The 20403-nt window shown below is 36.9% G+C and overlaps 1 protein-coding gene across 1 annotated transcript; it reads right to left on the bottom strand.

Annotated features, from left to right (window-relative positions):
* Positions 1-12765: 12765 nt before the first annotated feature.
* On the bottom strand, positions 12766-14212 carry LOC118349618 (putative pectinesterase 63). The gene is made up of 4 exons (XM_035695094.1): positions 13687-14212; positions 13382-13588; positions 13046-13272; positions 12766-12938 (listed from the first exon to the last, which is right to left on the bottom strand). Exons 1-4 carry the CDS (start codon positions 14191-14193, stop codon positions 12779-12781), a joined length of 1101 nt encoding a protein of 366 aa, XP_035550987.1. The 5' UTR covers positions 14194-14212; the 3' UTR covers positions 12766-12778.
* Positions 14213-20403: the final 6191 nt, after the last annotated feature.

Genomic DNA, 20403 nt, shown 5'->3' with positions numbered 1-20403 from the left:
GTCTGTTTTTACGAGTGGAAAAAATTTAGCAAGAAACTTTTCAGTCATATCCTGCCAACTAATTATGCTTCCCGGCTGTAGAGATTGTAGCCAACCTATTGCCTTATCCCTCAAAGAGAAAATAAATAATCTCAGTCTAATGGTGTCTTCAGTAACACCATTAATCTTTACTGTGTCACAAATCTCCAAAACTATCGCCAAATGAATATTGGGATCATCAAGGGGTGATCTGCTAAATTGGGTTTGTTGCACCATTCTAATTAAGGTTGGTTTGAGCTCAAAGTTGTTGGCATTAATGGTCTGGCGTCTTATACCCGAGTAGTTGTCATTCACAACAGAGTGTACATAATCCTTCAAGGTGCGTGGCAGTGCATCATGTTGTCCGTCAGCCATGGCTAGTACTTTCTTATTTCTTTGTGATCTAAGAGTTCTTTCAATCTCTGGATCAAAAGAAGTAATGTCACGAGCTCTAGCACGGCGCATCCAACATCAAAAACACACCCAAAGGAAAATAAAATAAAATAAAATCCTAAATTAAAACCAAGATAACTTTGTATCAATATTGGCAAAAATAAGAAGAAATTAATCCCCGGCAACGGCGCCAAAAACTTGATCGGTGCAAAACTGCAAGTGCACAATATCGTAGTTTTATAATCAAATGATAAGAAGAGTATCGTCCTCAGGGATTGGCAACATACTTTTGACAAATACAGAAATTATATTAATCTTGACTTTATTTAGAAAAGTCACTAAGATTTTTGTAACTACAAATTAAAATAAAATTAATTCAAAGAGAATACTCAAAGGAAAAGAAAGATATTGTTCGAAGATCAAATCAATGGGAAAAAAAACTATTAGGAAATCGATTTCACATAATCCCTTACAATGCTTTACTCATCTAACAAAGGGGGGCAATTTGAAATCTTCAGTCTAATGGTGTCTTCAGTAACCACAGGAACAACCACAGTGGTGCAGGGCGGCACTAGGTCGCACGGATTTCGTCAAGTAATATACATTTAATTTATTCCCTAGTATGATTTACAGATGGGTTTTGAATTTCACAATTTTCTTACCCATAATGCTTCGATATGGGGTTAAAACAATTCTATTATTTTGGCTTTCCAACCACACGGCTATACTACCATTTGGTCCTCTATATTACCTCTTGAAAGGAGCTAAGAGCTTAAGGAAAAAAAATCCTAATTTGACTTATTTATTTTAATGTGATTTTGGAAGCTCATTAAGTTGGTTTAGCTTGTGTTTTGGTGTAGTAAAATTCCTATATTGCAAATAAATATGTATGCCCTGTTTTTGGCCCAAACCGAATAGTATTATAGTTGTTTTGCTATGTATTTTCCTATATTTTGAAAATACTATGTTGTTACTAAACTTGGTTTAATCATAGGTGATGATTAAAGTGATTTTAAATTTTATATGTTGGTATCAAGTGCCTTGTGTTGAGATTTGGTCGGTAATCTATTTTTAGGATGCTAGAGGTTTGGTTGAAAGGTTTTGCTTGGTTCTATAATTTTAAATCTTGCTTTTAAAAGGTATTAAGTGGGTAAAGCATAAGTTTAAGTATTTAAAGATTTTAAAGTTTCTTAATAGGTAACTTTACTATACTTTATGCTACTTTAATCTTAAATGGGAGGTTTTATGTGAATAGGTTATAACTTAGTTAGTTTAGATATAAGGGATTAATTGTGCATGAGGTATTATGATATGCAAAGTTGTCCAAGTATTCCTAAGTCCATGTCATGCCATAAAAATAGTCCATCTATGTTGTCCTCGTTTGGTTAAATTCTACCTAACCCAAGAGTCTAAAATATTGATGACCAAACCTTTTTATAATGAGGGACTACAAGTTTATTAAAGGGCATGTTCCCTAAGCTTGTTTAGCCTACTTGAGATGATTAAATCTATTTTAAGGCCCATTGTCGAGAATTCCAGATTTTATCTCCTAATGTCCATGACCCAAAGTGAGCTTGAACCAAAGAAACTTTGCTTGAAGCCTATGAATTCGTAACTACTTTTCAAGTAAGCTTTTAAAATAGTCTTTCCATAGACTATTTTAAGTTATTTCTCATGCACTATATAAAGGAAAGGTAATGAATGTCTCATGCCTTATGCTCCAAATGATGTTTTAAACGAGTTTTAAAATGCCCCTATGAACTTATGCTTTCAATGACGCGAAGAAAGTTCTTTAAAATATCCCTATGAACTGATGGTTTAAATGATGCGAAGAAAACATTTTAATATATCCCTATGAACTGATGCTAAATTGTCCCTATGAACTGACGCTTTATGGATGCCATGAAAAATGATGTTTAAACTTATGCTTTTAAAATGATGTTTCTTCATAAATGCACTATTAAATGAAAAGATGATGTTAAGCTCATGCTTCTAAATGACGTTTTGCATGAATGAACTGTTAAATGAAATGGACTGAAAGGACTAACATGAATGAATGAATGAATGAAAGGACTGAATGAATGAATGCTTTAATATATGAAAATACGTAACAGCCATATGAATGAAAATGGTACCAAATGAATGGGCAGATTGCAATGCCGGGTAAGTAGTACTGGTAGTGCACCCAGTGCTGCCCCCTGACTGAAAGGGATTCCCAACCTATGGCCACAGGCGGAATCCAGGTCCAAAGGAAGACCGCTAACCCCAACACACAGGGCATAATAGTGTGCACCGGCCAAAGAAAGTGAAACATAAAAGTATAGTTATTTCTTAAAATGTTTATGCATAAAAGCATAGTTTTTGCTTATTTCTTAAATGTTTATGCATGAAAGTATGACTTATTTCTTAAAATATTATGCATGAAAGCATTGTCAAGAATTAGCAAAATGTTTATGTATGCATGTTTTCAAAAGAAAAGAATAGACGCCTAGTATGTTCACTGCATGGTGTACTACTTACTAAGTATTCGACTCACTTTTGTTTTAAATGTTTTAAACGTCTTAGTAATGATGAAAAGGCTGGGGAGCAAGGCACTACTACAGAGGGAGAGACAGACACTTAGGACCTTCCCTAACTAGAACAGTTATGTCTATGGATGATAGGTTATGTTTTTATGAACGTATGGACTCTGATAGTCTCTTATGGGTGAATGTTGAAAAGAATGTCTATTCGGTGTTCCCTTTATTAAGTTAGAAATTCAGAGTACACGTGTGTCATGTTCATGCCGATCGCATATTATTAGAAAAAGAAAAGAAAAAAGAAAGAAAAGGAAAGAACAGGCATGTCCGCTGCGATTTCGCCCACTCCGGGGCAGGGTTGTGACTTAAATGGCGCCTAGGGAAGCTCAAAGGGCAAAGTCATAACCCACAAGGACTAGGGTTTCGGCCAAGGGAGATGCACTTTGCCAAGTGTCACACATGCCTTTGGAATGGGGTATTCTAGAAGAAACAAATGATGAGAAGTGGAAGAGGCACCTTGGGACAAGGAAAAACCAAGTCCCTAGATTCAGCCACCCAGACACGCACCCCACACCCATATGCCACATGTCTTTCGCATAAGGAACCAACACCCACACACCACCTATGCCTAGAGAAGAGGAAAGGTTGCCTAGGGAACCCACATGTACAAGCCACTCAAGTCTTGGGAAGAGGAAGAGGTTTGTGGGGAAATGAGGAGTTTCGGCCAACCCCTCACACACACACACACTGCTTGCCACCCTTTCCAAGTAGCAAGCATGCACCCGTTCATCCTCCCAAGGATGATTGAGGGTTTGTGTTTTGAGATTTTTGCCATCGGATATATTGAACCTAGACACATGAGGAATGGTACTTTTGGAAGCTAGGGTTTTGGATGGAGAGGTTCACACCATTGTCTATGAGGCTTTTGGTTTTCCCAACACAACTCAATGATGAGGAAGATGAAGGGATTTTTAGCATGGTGCCACATGGCACCCATGTATAAGTCTCTTGCTTTTCCAAGGAATGAGGGGATGTCTATAAAATGGGAGGGGCCGACGGGTGAATGGTCTTTTTGGACAAATTTCGAATTCCCATTCCTGTACCACTTCCCCTCCCACACGGCTACACCATTCTCTCACCTTTTCTCACCATTTCTCTCCAACCAAACACCAAATACGCACCCTCCACCTTCATCCAACAATCTTATGAGTAATGAAGGAAGTGGTGACTCCATCCAAGAGGAAGGAAGACTCACGGTAAGATCCATACGCCTATCCTCATCCAAACACATACACACACGTGACCATTTTGAGTGAAGAAGGTGATCCATGCTTTCTTTTGCACATGGACATTCAGGAAAGGCTAGGGTTTCATCTCAAGGGAAGAACCGATCCACCCATAGCACTATACATGTGAGCATGAGTTTTTGAATGGGGAGAAGGTCACGACCTCTTGAGTTTGAACTAGAATCTTTCTCTCTATAGAGTTCAGCCACATGAGTGAAGTCGGAATGCATGAGGAACCTATCTAGAAATAAAAAGAAGTTAATGAGCCCTGAGGGAGTAAACCCTAGACACGACACACTCTCACATGCATCCACTCAAATTAGGGTTTTTCATGTGTACTCATCTAACGTTGTTTATCGTATTTTCAGCTTGCTATTTGTTAACACATCGGATTTTCTGTAATTAGACTCTCAACCTACATTGGATAATGTTTGTATATGTTGTGTGAACATTACACTTTTGTTGCTATCGTATGCACTCATTGTTTGATGATAATCTCTTGATTGTAATCGGATTCACATGATGATTTTGCCATGCTTACTTGTTTATGACATTTTCAGATATGTTTGGAGTAGTGGTTCAAGTTATTGATTATCACATGTTTTTTTAAGTCTAAATGATTCAGCCATGTCTATATGTATGTGCTTGGGTTTAAATATTGTTCTTCCTTTTTGGCATATGTGTTGAGTGTTTTGCCTAAGTTGTGAACTGAGTATTCGAATGTTCTCATATTTTCAAGCCATAACCCAAAATGTTCAAAGTTTGATTACATGACTTACAACATTCACATGGTCCATGAAAATAAAAGTGTTACTCTCATGTCACATGCATTTAGGTTGCAAATTTTTTTCAAAGAAAAGAGTATATACATGTTTTATCACGACCCCAATTGCTAAGACAGGGGAATGTCATGGTGAAACTCCTCTGTCCACTCTAGAGTATTTAAAATGGAGTGATAACCACTGGGTCGACAAAGAACTGTCGGCAGACCTCAAATGAATTCTTGTGAAGAGGATACCAGAGCAGGGTAACACCTAAAGCTAGTGGGTGCAACACATTGAAAAATACGGTGAAGGAGAAATATGTGAATTGCCGTATCATATTGTATACGCGGTGATGACGAAATATGTGAACTGCTGCATAAGTTAAAGATTATGACGTAGTCACCACGGTCAAGTGGGTGTTGGATGATGCGGTAACTTGTGGGGAACCAAAGATGCATAGGGGAGCTGTGAGATATCCAACCATATGTTACAAGAAATGAACAAGGCAATGAGCTCAAATATGTGTTATATGTATATTGATCAATATGAAAAGATGGAAAAGATGTTTCATTTTAAAGGTCCAAGTTGCATTAGTCAAGTTGTATATCAAGTATATATTCATGCATTAATTTCATGGATTGCCTTTATATGCCAATGTTATCTATTGTATGTTGTGTGCTTACTTACTGAGATTTTTCAAAATATCACATTGGTAGGTCCCACTACAATTTTCAACCCAGAATGGTAGAAGTGCTTACAAGACAAAAAGATACTAACTATGGGGAAGCATAAAAGGCCAACACCCCAGATAGTCAAAGAGGCCCCGAAGAGTCCTAAGAGCTCATTGAAGCCTTCGATAGTGGAAAGGCATGAAGCCGCCAACCAGTTATTACATAAGTGTTGCAGCTCTTTGAAGAGTTAAGGAGGATACTGAACAAAGACAAGGCAAAATAAGAATGGCCTTGTAGGGTTGTTTTTTCAAAGGGATCTCAAAACTTGTAGTCAAAAAATGGAAAATAATAATAAAATAATAATAATAATTTATGGTTTTACTTTGAGATCCCTTTCTTTTGGTAGATTTCAAAACAGTAACTATTTTGGTAGTTACTTGAACAAATGAAATCATTTTAGGATAAATAGCTTATGGTACCATGTTATTTGCTCGAATTACTTTAACTCTTACTTAGATTTACATGAATTTTTCCACTACAATTTATTGCATACTGCTAGAACATAATAGGTGCATTGCTCTTATCTGTCATGTACGGGAGTATGTAGCCTTGAGTTATATGTCCCAACACTTCAGTCACCATCCAATCTAAGCAGGGACTGGGGGGCGTCACATATATAGTATTTGTAACACCCCGTATTTTAGTATATTTTTAATTGAATGATTATTTGTTTTTTAAAAATTGATTCTCTCGTTGTAAATTTGCATATTTTAGTGGGTTATTTTTATGATTTTTAATTTGTGAAAATTAAATTTGACATGTTTCCTTAATATTAATAACTGTTATGCATTTAAATTTCTCTTTATTTTAAATTAGTTTATTGTTGGGTTTAATTATTTTATTTTCATTTAATCACTACGTTTGAATTATTTTATTTTACTTGTTATTTTGAAACCGTTTCTGATGGATCATTTTTGTGACCCAAGATGTGAGAATTGGACCTCATTTCTTTCCCTCACTTTTTCTTTTCCTCTTTTTCTTTTCTCCTCATTTTTTTTTCTTCTCTGCCTTCTCTCGCGCGACGTTCACCCTCCCTCTCTCTCCCGCTCACTTCTCCCTCTCCTCCCAGCCACCATCGCATGCACGCCGTGCATGCCACCACCCAGCCCATCAGCTTCCCCACCGGCCAGCGACCACCTCCTTCCATTCCCAGCTCCTCCATTGCCGCCATTAGCCCCCACGCGCAACACCAAGCCGTGGCACCTCTTGTGTTCGCGTGCCGCCGTCGCGCCACCTCCGGCCACCATTTCTTCACCACTTCATCCTCAACCTCCTAACAACCCAATGCACCCAACCCCAGCTCCGATCCACCACCAGTGAAGTACATCCAACTTCATTTCCGATTTGGAAATTTTTGCACTTCAACCACCCTCTACGCCGCCACCCACGGCCAACCACCACCACCACTAGCTTCACTGACATCTCTAAGCTCTATCCTAGCAATCTCGGGTCTTGATTTGTCCCCGTTCAAAAGTGGGCTTTTGAGACCCACAGCCACAGTGCATTTGGCACTGTTTTGTTGCTGCGTGGTCGCTTCTAGCACCTCCGTGATCTTTCAAACATTATATTATAGCATTGAAAGTATTTTTCCAAAGAATTTTTGAGATTTAAATGTATTCTCGCACTAACTCATATTTACTGTGAATTTTTTGGTTGTGCCGGACTGAGTCCGAGGAGTAAAGGGGTCAGTTGGATTGGATGATGGAGTTGTTGGTGTGATTGGCTTATGCTATGAGATTTGTTGGCTGTTTCGGATTTAAATATTGGTGTTTTACGTTTGACGTGGGTTATAGTGGATATTGGTGTTTTTAGGAAGTGATGATATATTTTAGGATTATGAATGTTTTAAGTTTTGAGGAATTAAAATAAATTATTTAAGAAGCTTAGGCTTAAATATCGAAATCCGTAATGGATTGAAAACTTATGAAAATTACGTGATTATTTTTATAGGTGACGATTTATAGTCGACTCGACATTTTTGAGAAAAATTCTAAAAAGCTAAGGAGTTCAGGTAAACGGGATTCCTATGCTAGACTTTGCATAAAAATAAAATTAACTGAGGTCAATTTTGAAAATGTGCATGTTTTGTTATGAAAGGAAATTTTGGGAACGACCTCAGATATTTGTTCAGCATTACTCAGGAAATTTTGTATAAGAAGGAAATATTTTCTGTCATGACTATTGTAGACATGAGCTTCTTTTGACATTTTGATTCTGAACTGTGCAAAAGAGAGTGAATATGAAATTTTGTGCATAAATTATATTTTTGTGATCTGATATTGTTATGTTCTGAAAATGTTTTGTACTCTACTATGATAAGATGTGATTTCTGAAACCTTTGGCATGAAATTCTGTTTCTGTTCTGACCTTACCACGGGTGTAAAACTATGGCCTCTGTTTGGGTTGGTACCAACTTTTTTGTTTCTGGTGCACCCACTTTGGAAACAAGGTGGTTTTCTGCGTGGTCTTTCATATGTGCACACTCGGGACTCCGAGAATGATAAAGGGAAGACTCACATTCTGTTTCTGCTCGGTTGGCCGCCGGGGTTTGCACAACCCTACCATGGGGGTTAAACATGGAATTATGTTCTGATATGATGTTTCCGTTATGCTGTGCCAAGGGAATTTTGAATAAGAATATTGTGAACTTTCGCTCTCATATTTTTTATAACATATTTTGACTTTGCATTCTGAAAATAAAAAGTGTTTTGTTCTGCATTCTGAAATCTGTAAATGCTCATATTTGCATACTAGTATATGTTCTCTACTTACTAAGTTGTTGATAACTCACCCCTCTCTTATCTTCAATATTTTCAGATGATTTTTTGATATTTCAGCTGATGATCAAGACTATGAAGAATTGGGTGAGATGACTTAAGAATGGTAGATTAAGAATAGAAAGTTTTCAATGAGTATTGGTGATTTTTTATAATTATATTGTTGAAATGTGAGTTTAAGTGACATGTAGAGAAGTTGATAATTTTTGGGGTTACTGTATTGAGGATTTTATATACAAGTATGTGTGGTTAATTAAATTTAAAGTGTTTACGTTCGATTTGAAGCTTTTGGGAGAGTATTAACAATGTTGGAGTTGATTATCAGGTAATATGAGTTAACTCTCCAAACCCTCGGGGACGGGGCGTTACAATATTGACCACATGTTCCGATTTCCTCGGTTCAGTGTATACCTCATTTCTACAGTGGTCATTGCAAGATTAACGTCCTATTTGGGTTTAGACGTCCGAACGTCCCTCAAGAAACGTTTGAACGATCACTACACTCCGAACGTATGCTAATCTACATTCAAATATACTGTTACGTTCAAATGTTTGACTCCTAGCCGTTTGACTCCTGACGTTCAAACGCAACATTTCTATAGTTTCAACCTTTAGGTATACGTTCAAATTGTATATATCAAATGTTCGAATGTAAGGTCTCGTGGGACGTCTTAGTCTTAACGTTCGAATGTATACCTGCATAAGTTCAAACGTTAAGTTAAATATGTTCAAATGCACTAGTACGTTCAAACGTATTTACATGAAACATTTGAATGTAATTTTTAGTGGGTCTTTTGACTCCTAACGTCCGAACTTTTTACCTACACGTTCAAATATTATCCTTTTTACGTTCAATCATTAAGTTCTACATTTGAATATATTTCAGAACAGATTTAATTTGTTTCCCTTTATATATATGTATACTCATGTTTTTTCTTTTTGTAGAATATGGCTCATCCTTTGACAGCTAGCAAATGGGGGAGGGAAGGAACCTAGGAAACTTCTCGGATAGGCTGTAAACTGTTATGGTCGAACGCGAAGTGTATATCAATGAGTTCAATGAGCTAACATGGGAGGATAAGAGTCTGAGGTCCGTCTTTATTTCCAGAAGTTGGACCAACATCTGCGCACTGAGGGGGAGGATATACCCCGTCATGGTCTGCGAGTTTTATATGGAGATGTCGTCCATGCCTCAAGATGCGTCATCTCACACCGTAACTATACGTTGTGTTCAGTTTGAGGTTTCGATGGATGTTATCGTCGTGCTACTTAGGGTCTGTTGCATATCTGAGGCTTCGACTACAGTGGATACTCAGGTTGAGGATGTACTAGATGTAGGCACATCTGCATCATCTACTGGGCTGATCGAGTCTATGGCCAGAGATGTAAACTGGTCAGAGCGCGAGGGGACATATCAGCCTCAAGATGGCGACTGCCATGAGGATTTCTTCATCCTCACTAGGAGATACCACACATTGTTCGATAAGAAGAACACGTTCTCCCATTGCTAAAATGCTAAGTTGTTCAGGTAAGCGGGGTTCCTATGCTAGATTTATACAAGTTAATAAGACTAAGGTTGATTTTATGAAAACTTGCATATTTTGTAATGTGATGGGAACTTGTGAAAACAAAGATCAACCTCGGTCGCTTATCTGCATTATTCATGAAATCTATGTGTAAAAGGAAAAATATGTTCTGACATGCATTGTGTAGACATGAGCTAAATTCTATCATGTGGTTTTTGAAATCTGAAAAAGGGAGCGATATTGAGAACATGAAAAATTGTGCATCTATTTAAAAAGATGTTCTGGCATTTGTTGTCAACGTGTGTAAACTGTCTCATTCTGTTTTGATACTCTGTATTATTTTGATATAACATCTGAAAACCTTTGGCATGGTGTACTGGTATCTGTATCTGACTGTGTCTCTGCTTTGCTCTGCTCTGCTCTGTTATGCTCTGCTTTGTTTGGGTTGGTACCAACTTCTCTGTCTCTGAGTGCACCCACTTTGGAAACAAAGTGGTTTTATTGTGGTCTTTCCTATGTACACACTCGGGGCTCCGAGAAGAATAAAGGAAAGATTTCACCTCTGTCTCTGCCTGGTTTGGCCATCAGGGTTAGCACAACCCTACTACGGGGGTGAAACATGGTCTCTGCTCTGTGTGATGCTCTGTTTTGATCTGATGATGATACTCAGTTTATGTTATGCCAAAGTATTATGGGTTTTACGTGTCTTAAAACCATCGTTCTGTTACTTTTGAAAATATGTTCTGTTCTGCATGATAACTCTGAAAAATATTTTGTTCTGCATGCTATACTTTGTAAATGCTCATGTTTGCACGCTAGCATATGTCCTCTGCTTACTGAGTTGTTGATAACTCACCCCCTATCTTCATAATATTTTTTAGATGATGTGGAGAGTCAAACTGAGGAACTGGATTAGATTGGTGAGTATGTTTAAGCTGGGAGAGGATGTTTGAAGAAGGAATTCTGATGTCCTTTAGTTTTAATGTCTTTTAGATTTAATTATATCTTGGGCTTGGGTTTAGTAAGACTTATGAAAGTATTAGTTTGGTTTGTTATGACTACGGGAAGATTTTGGACTCCTTAGTTTATTTTGCTGCAGTAATGACTTTGTAAAGTTTTCATTGTGGTTATTTAGAGTACATGATATTGAGTTTTGCCAATAAAGTTTTAGAGTTTTTTTTTAGTTGTGTTGGGAGACATGTTCTTAAGTGACAGGTAGTAATTCTCCAGGCCAACCGAGTTTGGGGCGTTACAACATATGCACATGTCTTGAAAAATATTTTTTAAGCATAGTATGAAAATAAATTTTGTCACGACCCCAAAGGGTAGGATGAGAAATTATCCTAGTGGAACTCCTTTGTCCACTTTAGAGTGTTTAAGAATGGAGTGGTAACTTCTAAGTTAACAAAAATTAGTTAACATGCTTCAAATTGGTTCTTTTTAAAGAACACTGGAGCAAAGTTAATATGTTATGACACCTAATGTCGGTAGGTGTACACGTTATGATGTTATGTTATATTTATCAATGCATTGAGAATGAGTATATAGACAACGTAGTCTTAAAATGAGTTGTACTACGGACACCGGCAGGCACTCACAATGCATATGGAGAACTATGATGTTATATGAATTGTTAATAATTTTTATGAAAGTAAAAATGTTCATTGAATGAAAACATGTGTCTCCATTTCTCTGAAAATGTTAAGGAAACTGGATGAGAGACATGATTTTTTTGCATTTCATGTATTGCATATTTATCATTATTCATTCTTAATTTATCTTTATGCATGTTGGTTGTTTAACTTATTGAGATTTTGAGTAAATCTCATTCCTTGTGGGATGAGTAGAATGATAGAAATTGTGTCAGGTCTCGGGGAGGGTGAGCTAGATGGAGCGTTGGATCTGATTGATTGAGGAGGAGCCAGACCTTGAGAGGAGATTGGATTTAATCCTGATGTTTATAACACAAGTCTTTCATGCTTTAGAATGCATAAAGCGGATGATTTGACTTTGACCCTTAGTTGTACTGAGATTATGTTACATTTGTTACTTTGAACTTGATTTATCACTAATAAATTGTGATGTTTTTTGTTATTATGGCATAAGTTATACTTTCACATTTATTTCCGCTGCGATTATTGCATACTTCTAGTTGCATACTAGGATGCATTGCATAATAACTGTCATGTACGAGAGTATGTAACATTGTGTTGTATGTCCCGACACTCTAAGTCTCCGTTCTATCCCAAGCGGAGGTTGGGGGCGTCACAAAAGTACTCATAAATTATAAATGTATGGAATTCTTCATCCCTGGTTCATGAACATGATGTTTTGAGCTTAGTAGTATTTGGTTCTCTAACTTTTCTAGCTTAGAGGGACAGGGTGTTACAAAAGCTTATTTCTTTGTTTCTTTTATTTATTTTTATGTATTGGCTAATTAGTGACTAATACTTTGATAATTGACAGGGTTATACGTGTTTAGTACTGCAAACAAAATATATATAACTTTTGGGTTTATTATGGATTTTGAGATATGTAATTTGGTTAGCCATAATATTAGTAAATAAATATATTTATATAATATACTATACATGCATCACATCAAAGTAATTATGGAATTTATCTCTTTATACTGATATAAATAATGTAAACATAATGTTAGAAAAAGGAGAAAATTAAATGAAACTGTGTATGAATGTATTGGATGTTTATATCCAGTTAGAGAAAAGTTGCCGTTATGCATTTGGCAAATTGTAATGAGTTTTTAACCAATCTTTGGAATTGGGACAAGCCATTGACTTCCTCCGATGAAAGTGGTGCTCAAGAAGGGCTTTACTTGATCGTCAGAAAGAGTCTTTCCAAATTTGCGGTTGGAGGCACTTGACCCTGGGCCCGAGCATTGGTACTCTCCATAAAACACATTCCTACAATGTAACATGCAATCATGTTAATACGCCATACCTTTGTGAATTAATAACATGAAGAAAATGTTGAAGAAAACTGCACTATTGATGGGTAATTTGATGCCTACTTTTGGTGCTGAGACTTCATCCAACCGCCACTATTGATGTTACTGCCCATGTATGTATAGGCAAACACAACCCGAGATGTCTCCTTCCATGCTCGACCAAGGTACATATCGCCAGTCCCCTGTATCTTGCAATGGACGAATACAAACCCGCTGTCCCCTGATTGGCCATTCATATCTTGTGCTGCGATCACACCCAAATTCTCTGCAACCGATTTTATGGTGGTGTCCTGCATATTTATACATTCTTAACTTAATACATACATATATAAGATGAGAAATTATTAGCATGCAACTCTAGAAATATGGATGGATGGCTTGGTATTTTTTGCAGCTTACCCTGTAGAGGGATTTTCCATTTCCAAATATGAAATCAACACTCCCTTCGATGTAGCAGCTCTGAAACAAATGCCTACCCCGGTCATCACACAAGGTGTCTTGGAATCCTATGAACTTGCAACTGTAGAATGCTGCCATGTCCCCTGATATCCTCAATGCCACTGCCTGTCCATCGGATTTTCTGGGATCTGGCTTTGGAGATGAATTCTGTAAACACCATCCACAAAACAGATAGTATTATAAACAAACGTTTTATAATATTTTCTAAGAAAATAAAAGAAAAGAAAAGAAAAGCAAAAACGCACCACAAAGATAATATTGACTGCCATGAAGTTGTCAGACTCAATGGCCACAGTGGCGCTTTCCCAGGTTCCGTATTTCTTTGCTGTACCGTCATACGTTATGGTGGGCATATTGCCCGGTTTCCCATAGAACGTCACGAAGGGCTTCGACCTATCGACGACTACCTTTTCTTTGTAATTACCGCCAGCAATATATATAATCACTCGGTCTGTATTTCCTGACGGAATGCTCTCAACGGCGTCGGTCACCGTCTTGAAATCTCCAGCACCATCTTTTCTGACCTTGATGATCTTCATTGGAGCTTTGCTAAGGGATGCGATTAGGGCGTTGTTGAAAAGGGTGTGCTTTGAAGCCTCCTCGTACTCTTTCATGTTTAGCGCAATCCATGCGTCTAGGTTTGATTCTGGATCCGATGCCACAGTCTGGTTGGCATGGCATAAAGTTGTTGGGACGAGCAATGTGGCTAGAAACAACAGCTGAGTTGCCAAATTTGTTAGTTTCAAAGCCATTTCGAATGATTGACTGAAAATGTAAGTTCACTCGCTGCGTGCTGCATGCATATGCTTGTATTTTATTTATACTAGAAATCAAAGAGCAACGAACGGATCATGGTTATCAAAGTATGTGAAGTTGTACGTGATTTTCGAGGGGATTTTAGTTTCTTCTGTTTGTTTGTCATTGAAATGCCCCTACTCGCTCGAGAAACAACCAAAATGCCATTGTGCTTTTAAAGGATAATTTCAATGATTAAAGCTTTATTATCGTAGGTGAGAAAAAGTATATGAGGATTAGGGTTGGGGGCATTTTTGGAGTTGAAGAGAGCTTTTCTAGAACCAAAAGACTACAATGTCGGGGTATATGTATTGTATGTGAGTTTAGCGCTGTAGACAAAACAAGATGTTGTTTGGGGGTTAACTGTAACGCCCGGTCCCGGGCTCTAGAGTGTTAGCTCTTATTAGTTAATATCAACTCCAATATCACAACTATAAATAATCCTGAAACTCCATAAAATATTCAACACAAATATCCATATTCCTTCATATGTACACTAAAAAAAATCTTCATTAAAATAAATTAAAAACTCACTAAAGACTAAAAAATATCCATAACTTAACATACCAAAATAACCGAAAACAATAGCTCTACTAAACATGAACCAATAAATACTAGTACCAAAAGACACTTATTCTTCTATGATCATCACACCTTGCTAAAACTTCCTACTCTTGTTCTCCAGCCGAACTATCAAAATTATCTGAAAAATATTGTAGAGATAAGGGGTGAGATATTAACAACTCAGTAAGCAGAAGACATATACTAGTATGCAAACAACAGCATTTACAAAGTACAATATGCAAAACAAAATATTTTCCAGAGTTATCATACATAACTAAACATGTTTTCAAACGTGGTAGAGTTGTGCTATCCCCAATGGCCAAAACGGGCAGAGACAGAGGTGAAATCTTTCTCTTATTATTTTCGGAGCCCCGAGTGTGCACACATGAAAGACCACTTTCAAAGTGGGTGCACTCACAAACAGAGGAGTTGCTACCAACCCAAACAGACAGAGCAAAACAGAGTAGAGCAGAGCAGAGATAGAGACAGATACAAAATCAGTACACCATGCCAAAAGTTTTCAGATGCCATTTCAAAACAAAACTGAGTATCGAAACATATTCAGATCATTTTCACATACTGAAAACAAAAGTAAAAGTATCTTTCTATAGGTTGCTCAAAATTCATTCGCTCATTTTTTCACATTTCAGAGACAATATGATAAAATAAAGTTCATGTCTACACAATGCATGTGAGAAAAAAATTTTCCTCTTTTATATAGATTTCATGAGTAATACAAATAAATGACTGAGTTGTTTTTCCCAAATTCTCATTTTATAACAAAACATGCAAAATTTTCAGAAAGTCAACCTTAGTCTAAGCAATTCGTGTAAAGCCTAACATAGGAATCCTACTTATCTGGACTTCTTAAGCCTTCTAAATCATTGGACAACCGTACTGAATGAAAATCAATCGTCAACTATAAAAAAATTTTACGTACTTCTGTAAATTTTCAATCAACGATGGATTTCAATATTTAAGCCTAAAATACTAAAGAACCTATTTTTTCCAAAACTCTAAAATTCTCATAACCCAGTGTCTTAAAACATTACTCTCCAAACTCATGAATGACCACTTAACCTTTTCGAGTAACACATTAAAAAAATCAGTCGTCAAAATTTCATTCAAACGAGTTAAACTAAAATTTTAAACAATTAAAAAAGTACAATTAAAACTTCATTTATTCTCTTTAAAAAAATAGAAAAAAGAACTTGTATGCAAAACAAAGTCGAGTTCAAAATATATAGGAAAGAGAGGTCAAGTAAAACCAATGCTATTTTAGAAATTTTGCCAAGGTAGCTTGGGCTCTTTAAAAAGGATTGTAATTTAATCAAAAGGGTTTCTTGAAAGGCCACACAACTTAGAAAGGATTTAAGGGTATTTTAGTAATTAAAGGAAGACTTGCACGCACTTGGGAAGGATTGAAAACTGAAACCATAAGAGGAGAAAGTAGGCTTACGGAAGACGAAATCCATGAGACCTACGGGGAACTCCAAAACTCACCAAGCGAGAGGGAGGCGTGCGAAGGAGCCAGGCGGCGATCGTGGGTGTTCAGGTGATGTGGAAGGTGAGCGGCTAAGTACTGATGAGAGAGAGAGAGATGAGAGAGAGTAAACACGGAGAGAGACCGCACGGGATGTGATGCCCCCAAATTCCGCTTGGGATCGGACGGACATTTGAAGCGTCGAGACATGCAACACAAGGTTACCTGCCCCCGTTCATGACATATAAGATGCAATATTTCTAACATGCATCTAGCATTATGCAATATTGGCAGCGAATAATTTTTTTCTCCAGCAATACTATGCACCAAACCGAAATATCCCAAATACTTAAAACATACTTCATACATAATGACATACTAAACAACTGAGATCACAACACTAGTCCAAAATGGTTGTGATCAAAAGAGTGTTGGAGATTGAACACCACAAATACAAGTAGTAATGAGGTAACTACTGTACTACCATATACTTCACACCATTGTTTAGTCGATCATTTCCAGTTGGTCGATTCTCGATTCTACTTCAGATCTTGTAAAAAGATCTACCATTCGGGGGGAATGGTAGTTGGGACTACCACTGTGAGATTTGATTACAAATCTCAGTAAGTTAATAGGAAACTTCCACACAGGTTAATGATGCATGCATAGCAGTAAAAGCATGAATGTATAATCAAATCATAGGTAATCATAGCATGACTTGACATACAACATAACATAACTGGCATAACTTAAACTGAACTGAAGCTTAGCAAGAACGTGACTTGAAACATAACATGGACTTGAAACATAGCATGAACGTGAACTTGGAACATAACATGGACTCGAAACATAGCATGAACCTGAGCATGACATAACATAAATGTGAACTTGGAAAATAACATAAACGTGAACATAACATAACATGAACTTGAAACATATTCTTGTCTCATGGGATTACCACGATTGCGTGAACGTAAACTTGAACATAACATAACGTGAAACATGACTTGAACGTGAAATGCATGAACTTGGAATCTTATTTAATAGACTTAATCATTAACGTGACCATATGGGTGCTACACAGGTCCCCTTGAGCCGTGTGTCCCTGCCGATTATCGCATCACATCACAGGTTTCTATACCAGCTGTGAGTGCATTAATACGTACTCCACAGTTGTTGTGGCCCCACGTATTCTACGTGTCACAATTGTTGTGTCTCACGTCGTGTATGCTCCACAGTTGTTGTGGCCCCATACTTCATGCTTCACAGTTGTTGTGGCCCCATGACTTATTTATTTGTGCCACACTTACTGTGGATACACGTAACATAATGTGTGGCACCATCGGCTTTAGTGCCTGGCGCGCTCCAGTGACCAGCTAATTAGGCCCCATTCGCAACTTGTTGACTGTACTTCGTCAACCCAGGGAATTTCACACCTATTTAGACACTCCAGCGTGAACAAAGGAGTTCCACTAGGATATTACCCCATCCTAACGCTTAGGGTCGTGATTGACTTGAATAACTTAACTGGCACACATGTCATTTCGTAACGTGACATAACATGAACGTAACATAAAAGACAGAAGTCCTGACGTAGCATAATGTGACATGAACGTAAGACGACAGAGATGACGTACTTTGAGACATAAATGTAACTGACAATATACCATAACATGGCATACATGTAACAGACAATATTTCATAACATAGCATGCCATGTAACAGACAACATTTCTTAACATGACGTAACATGTGACAGTGAATATTACGTGACATGAAATACATGTAACATATGACATACTTAACTTAACATGACATACTTGCAATGTATAGCAATACGTGACAGAATATCTTATGTAACAGTTGAATAATTCATGACAGAATAAATTCTGTGTAACAGATAAATATGTAATGACTTGACATGGCACTTATGATAACATGCTTACATAGACCTAAGTTCCCTTACTTATCACTCATACACATTAAACTGATAGTAAGTTAAAAGTTAACTTATCTCGATCTTCGTGCTTCGAGACAAAACTCAAGTGCGATCACGAGAAACTGAAAGTAGTGATTTCTAAAAATTAAACTTAATCACTAACAATTAGGAATATGGAGAAATATCAACTTAGAGTAAAATTACCATTTTACCCTCTACATGTGGGAAAATGACCATTTTACCCTCTACATGTGGAAAAATGACCATTTTACCCCTAACTTAAAGATTTTGCATCATAACTTCAAAAATACCAAAATTTACATACCTTATGTAAATTTTATCGTAAACTCAAATATCAATTCAGAAAATTTTAAAACTAAACACAACCATTAAAACTCTATAAGGCCGAAACTTACAAAGGTTATTTCCTTTGATTTTTGTTGTAGTTCTTTCAAATCTCAAAACTCGTGATTAAACCAAAATTTTTCTTTTACTATACTCGTAACATATTCCTAAGAAAAATCATGTTTTGAATCATGAACAAAAGTCATCAAAATCACCAAAACCATACTTGAACTTTTTGGCTTTTCTTCTAAGTTCAAAACAGAATTTTGTTTCTAACTTGTTTTGATCAACCTCTTGATCCATGACTTATAAAGATGGGATCTTCAAACCAAAACATCACATGGTTTAAAAAGATGTTCTAAAACAGATCCAAGCATCAAACTCAAGATCACATGGTTAAACATCAACTAAAACATAAATTTAGCCAAGAACATCATCACTTTGGCCTAACCAAATATCTCAATGCATAAAATTTCATATCTTCGAAACTAACATAAAATATCTTCTAAATAACTTTCTAACATGTATATAAGATGCTTATGATCTTCCAATAAAAATATCAAAGCCATTGGAATAAGATTAAACCATAAAAGATTTAAACTTTCTCAAAACAGAAATTGTTTTTCCTCTTCCAGTTTCTAAGTTTCTAGATCTAAGAAAATATTTCACCAAAACTTTTAATCATGCAACAAATCCTCAACCAATAATCATATACACATGTTAACAGTACTCCATAAAAATTTCGGACCAAGATCTATTCATTAGCTTGGTCAAAAACTCCAAAATATAACACACTGTCCAGTTTATCGGCCAGAATGACCTTTCTGGGTTCTAAACAACTTTTTACCAATCAAATGATCTCCAAAATAAACAACTTTCATGAAAGAAACTTTGCGAGGAAACACTTACAAAAGCTTCCAAACAGGCATTCAAAAGAGGTAAGAAAAACTGTCCGAGAGTGTCTTTTGTGTTCTATGAAGGAAAAGTGTAAAGGAGAGTTGCTTTTTCGTGGGAAGTGGACTGAAGAGCCTCTTAAACAAGTTATGGGAAGTTATATGACTGAAGGAAAGGTTGAGTGTTGGCCTTTTCGTCTCATAAAAGTGAGTCCAAGATCTTTTCTTAAGGTAGAGTGTAAGAGTGAAAGAGTGAGGAAGCCTTTTACCTTTGTATTTCAAGAACCTTCTAGGCCCTTCTTGTACAGATCTGGCCAGCCAAGTGGGGGTACAAAACTTAGCCATGAAGCAATGCTAATGGTGACCAATTTCGTGGGCCTTAATGGGCCTAAACCGAGTGGGCCTAAATTTTGGGGTTTAAAGAGGGTTTGGGTTGCTATCAAGCCCAAATCCAATATCACTTGGCCCAATAAATTTTTCAAGGTTAGCAAGGTTGGATAATGATGTTCAAACACAAATTTGAAGGATTAATAGCATGTGGAAGTGATTTAATCAACTGATTAAACACAATGCTAGAAATCGGATTAGAAAGGATTTAGAGGCCAACTTTAGGGTTTGGGGAAACCATTTAGGGTTTCGGTTTCAACCAAGCTTTTGGGCTTTCAATTGGATTCCCACCATTTAGGGTTTCACTAGGATTGAAACCTTTTTTGGTCTGACACCATTTGGTTGAGCAGATGAAACAAAGTTTTGCTTAAGTGACATGATCTCACACCTTGATTCCTTCAAATCCAACAAACGTTCCTCATGGTGCCAAGTGTCTAAAATTATTCACTAAGTGTGGCTAAGATCTTGCCAAGTGTCCAAATAAAACTTCTCCAATCTAATTTGGACCATTCCACACTGTGATTTTGAAACACTGCAATTGATGCGCTTACCGAGA

Source organism: Juglans regia, chromosome 10 (assembly GCF_001411555.2).
Source record: "Juglans regia cultivar Chandler chromosome 10, Walnut 2.0, whole genome shotgun sequence".
Lineage (NCBI taxonomy): Eukaryota > Viridiplantae > Streptophyta > Magnoliopsida > Fagales > Juglandaceae > Juglans > Juglans regia.
The sequence above is the reverse complement of the archived record's forward strand: the minus strand, read 5'-3'. Positions and strand labels throughout refer to the sequence as shown.

Bases quoted from the DNA above. Each gene is read 5' to 3' on its own strand.
- LOC118349618 (XM_035695094.1), bottom strand. From the start codon at position 14,193: ATGGCTTTGAAACTAACAAATTTGGCAACTCAGCTGTTGTTTCTAGCC. The intron at 13,589-13,686 runs GTGCGTTTTTGC...TGGTGTTTACAG, and splicing joins CAGTCAATATTATCTTTGTG to AATTCATCTCCAAAGCCAGA. The intron at 12,939-13,045 runs GTAGGCATCAAA...GTTACATTGTAG, and splicing joins ATGAAGTCTCAGCACCAAAA to GAATGTGTTTTATGGAGAGT.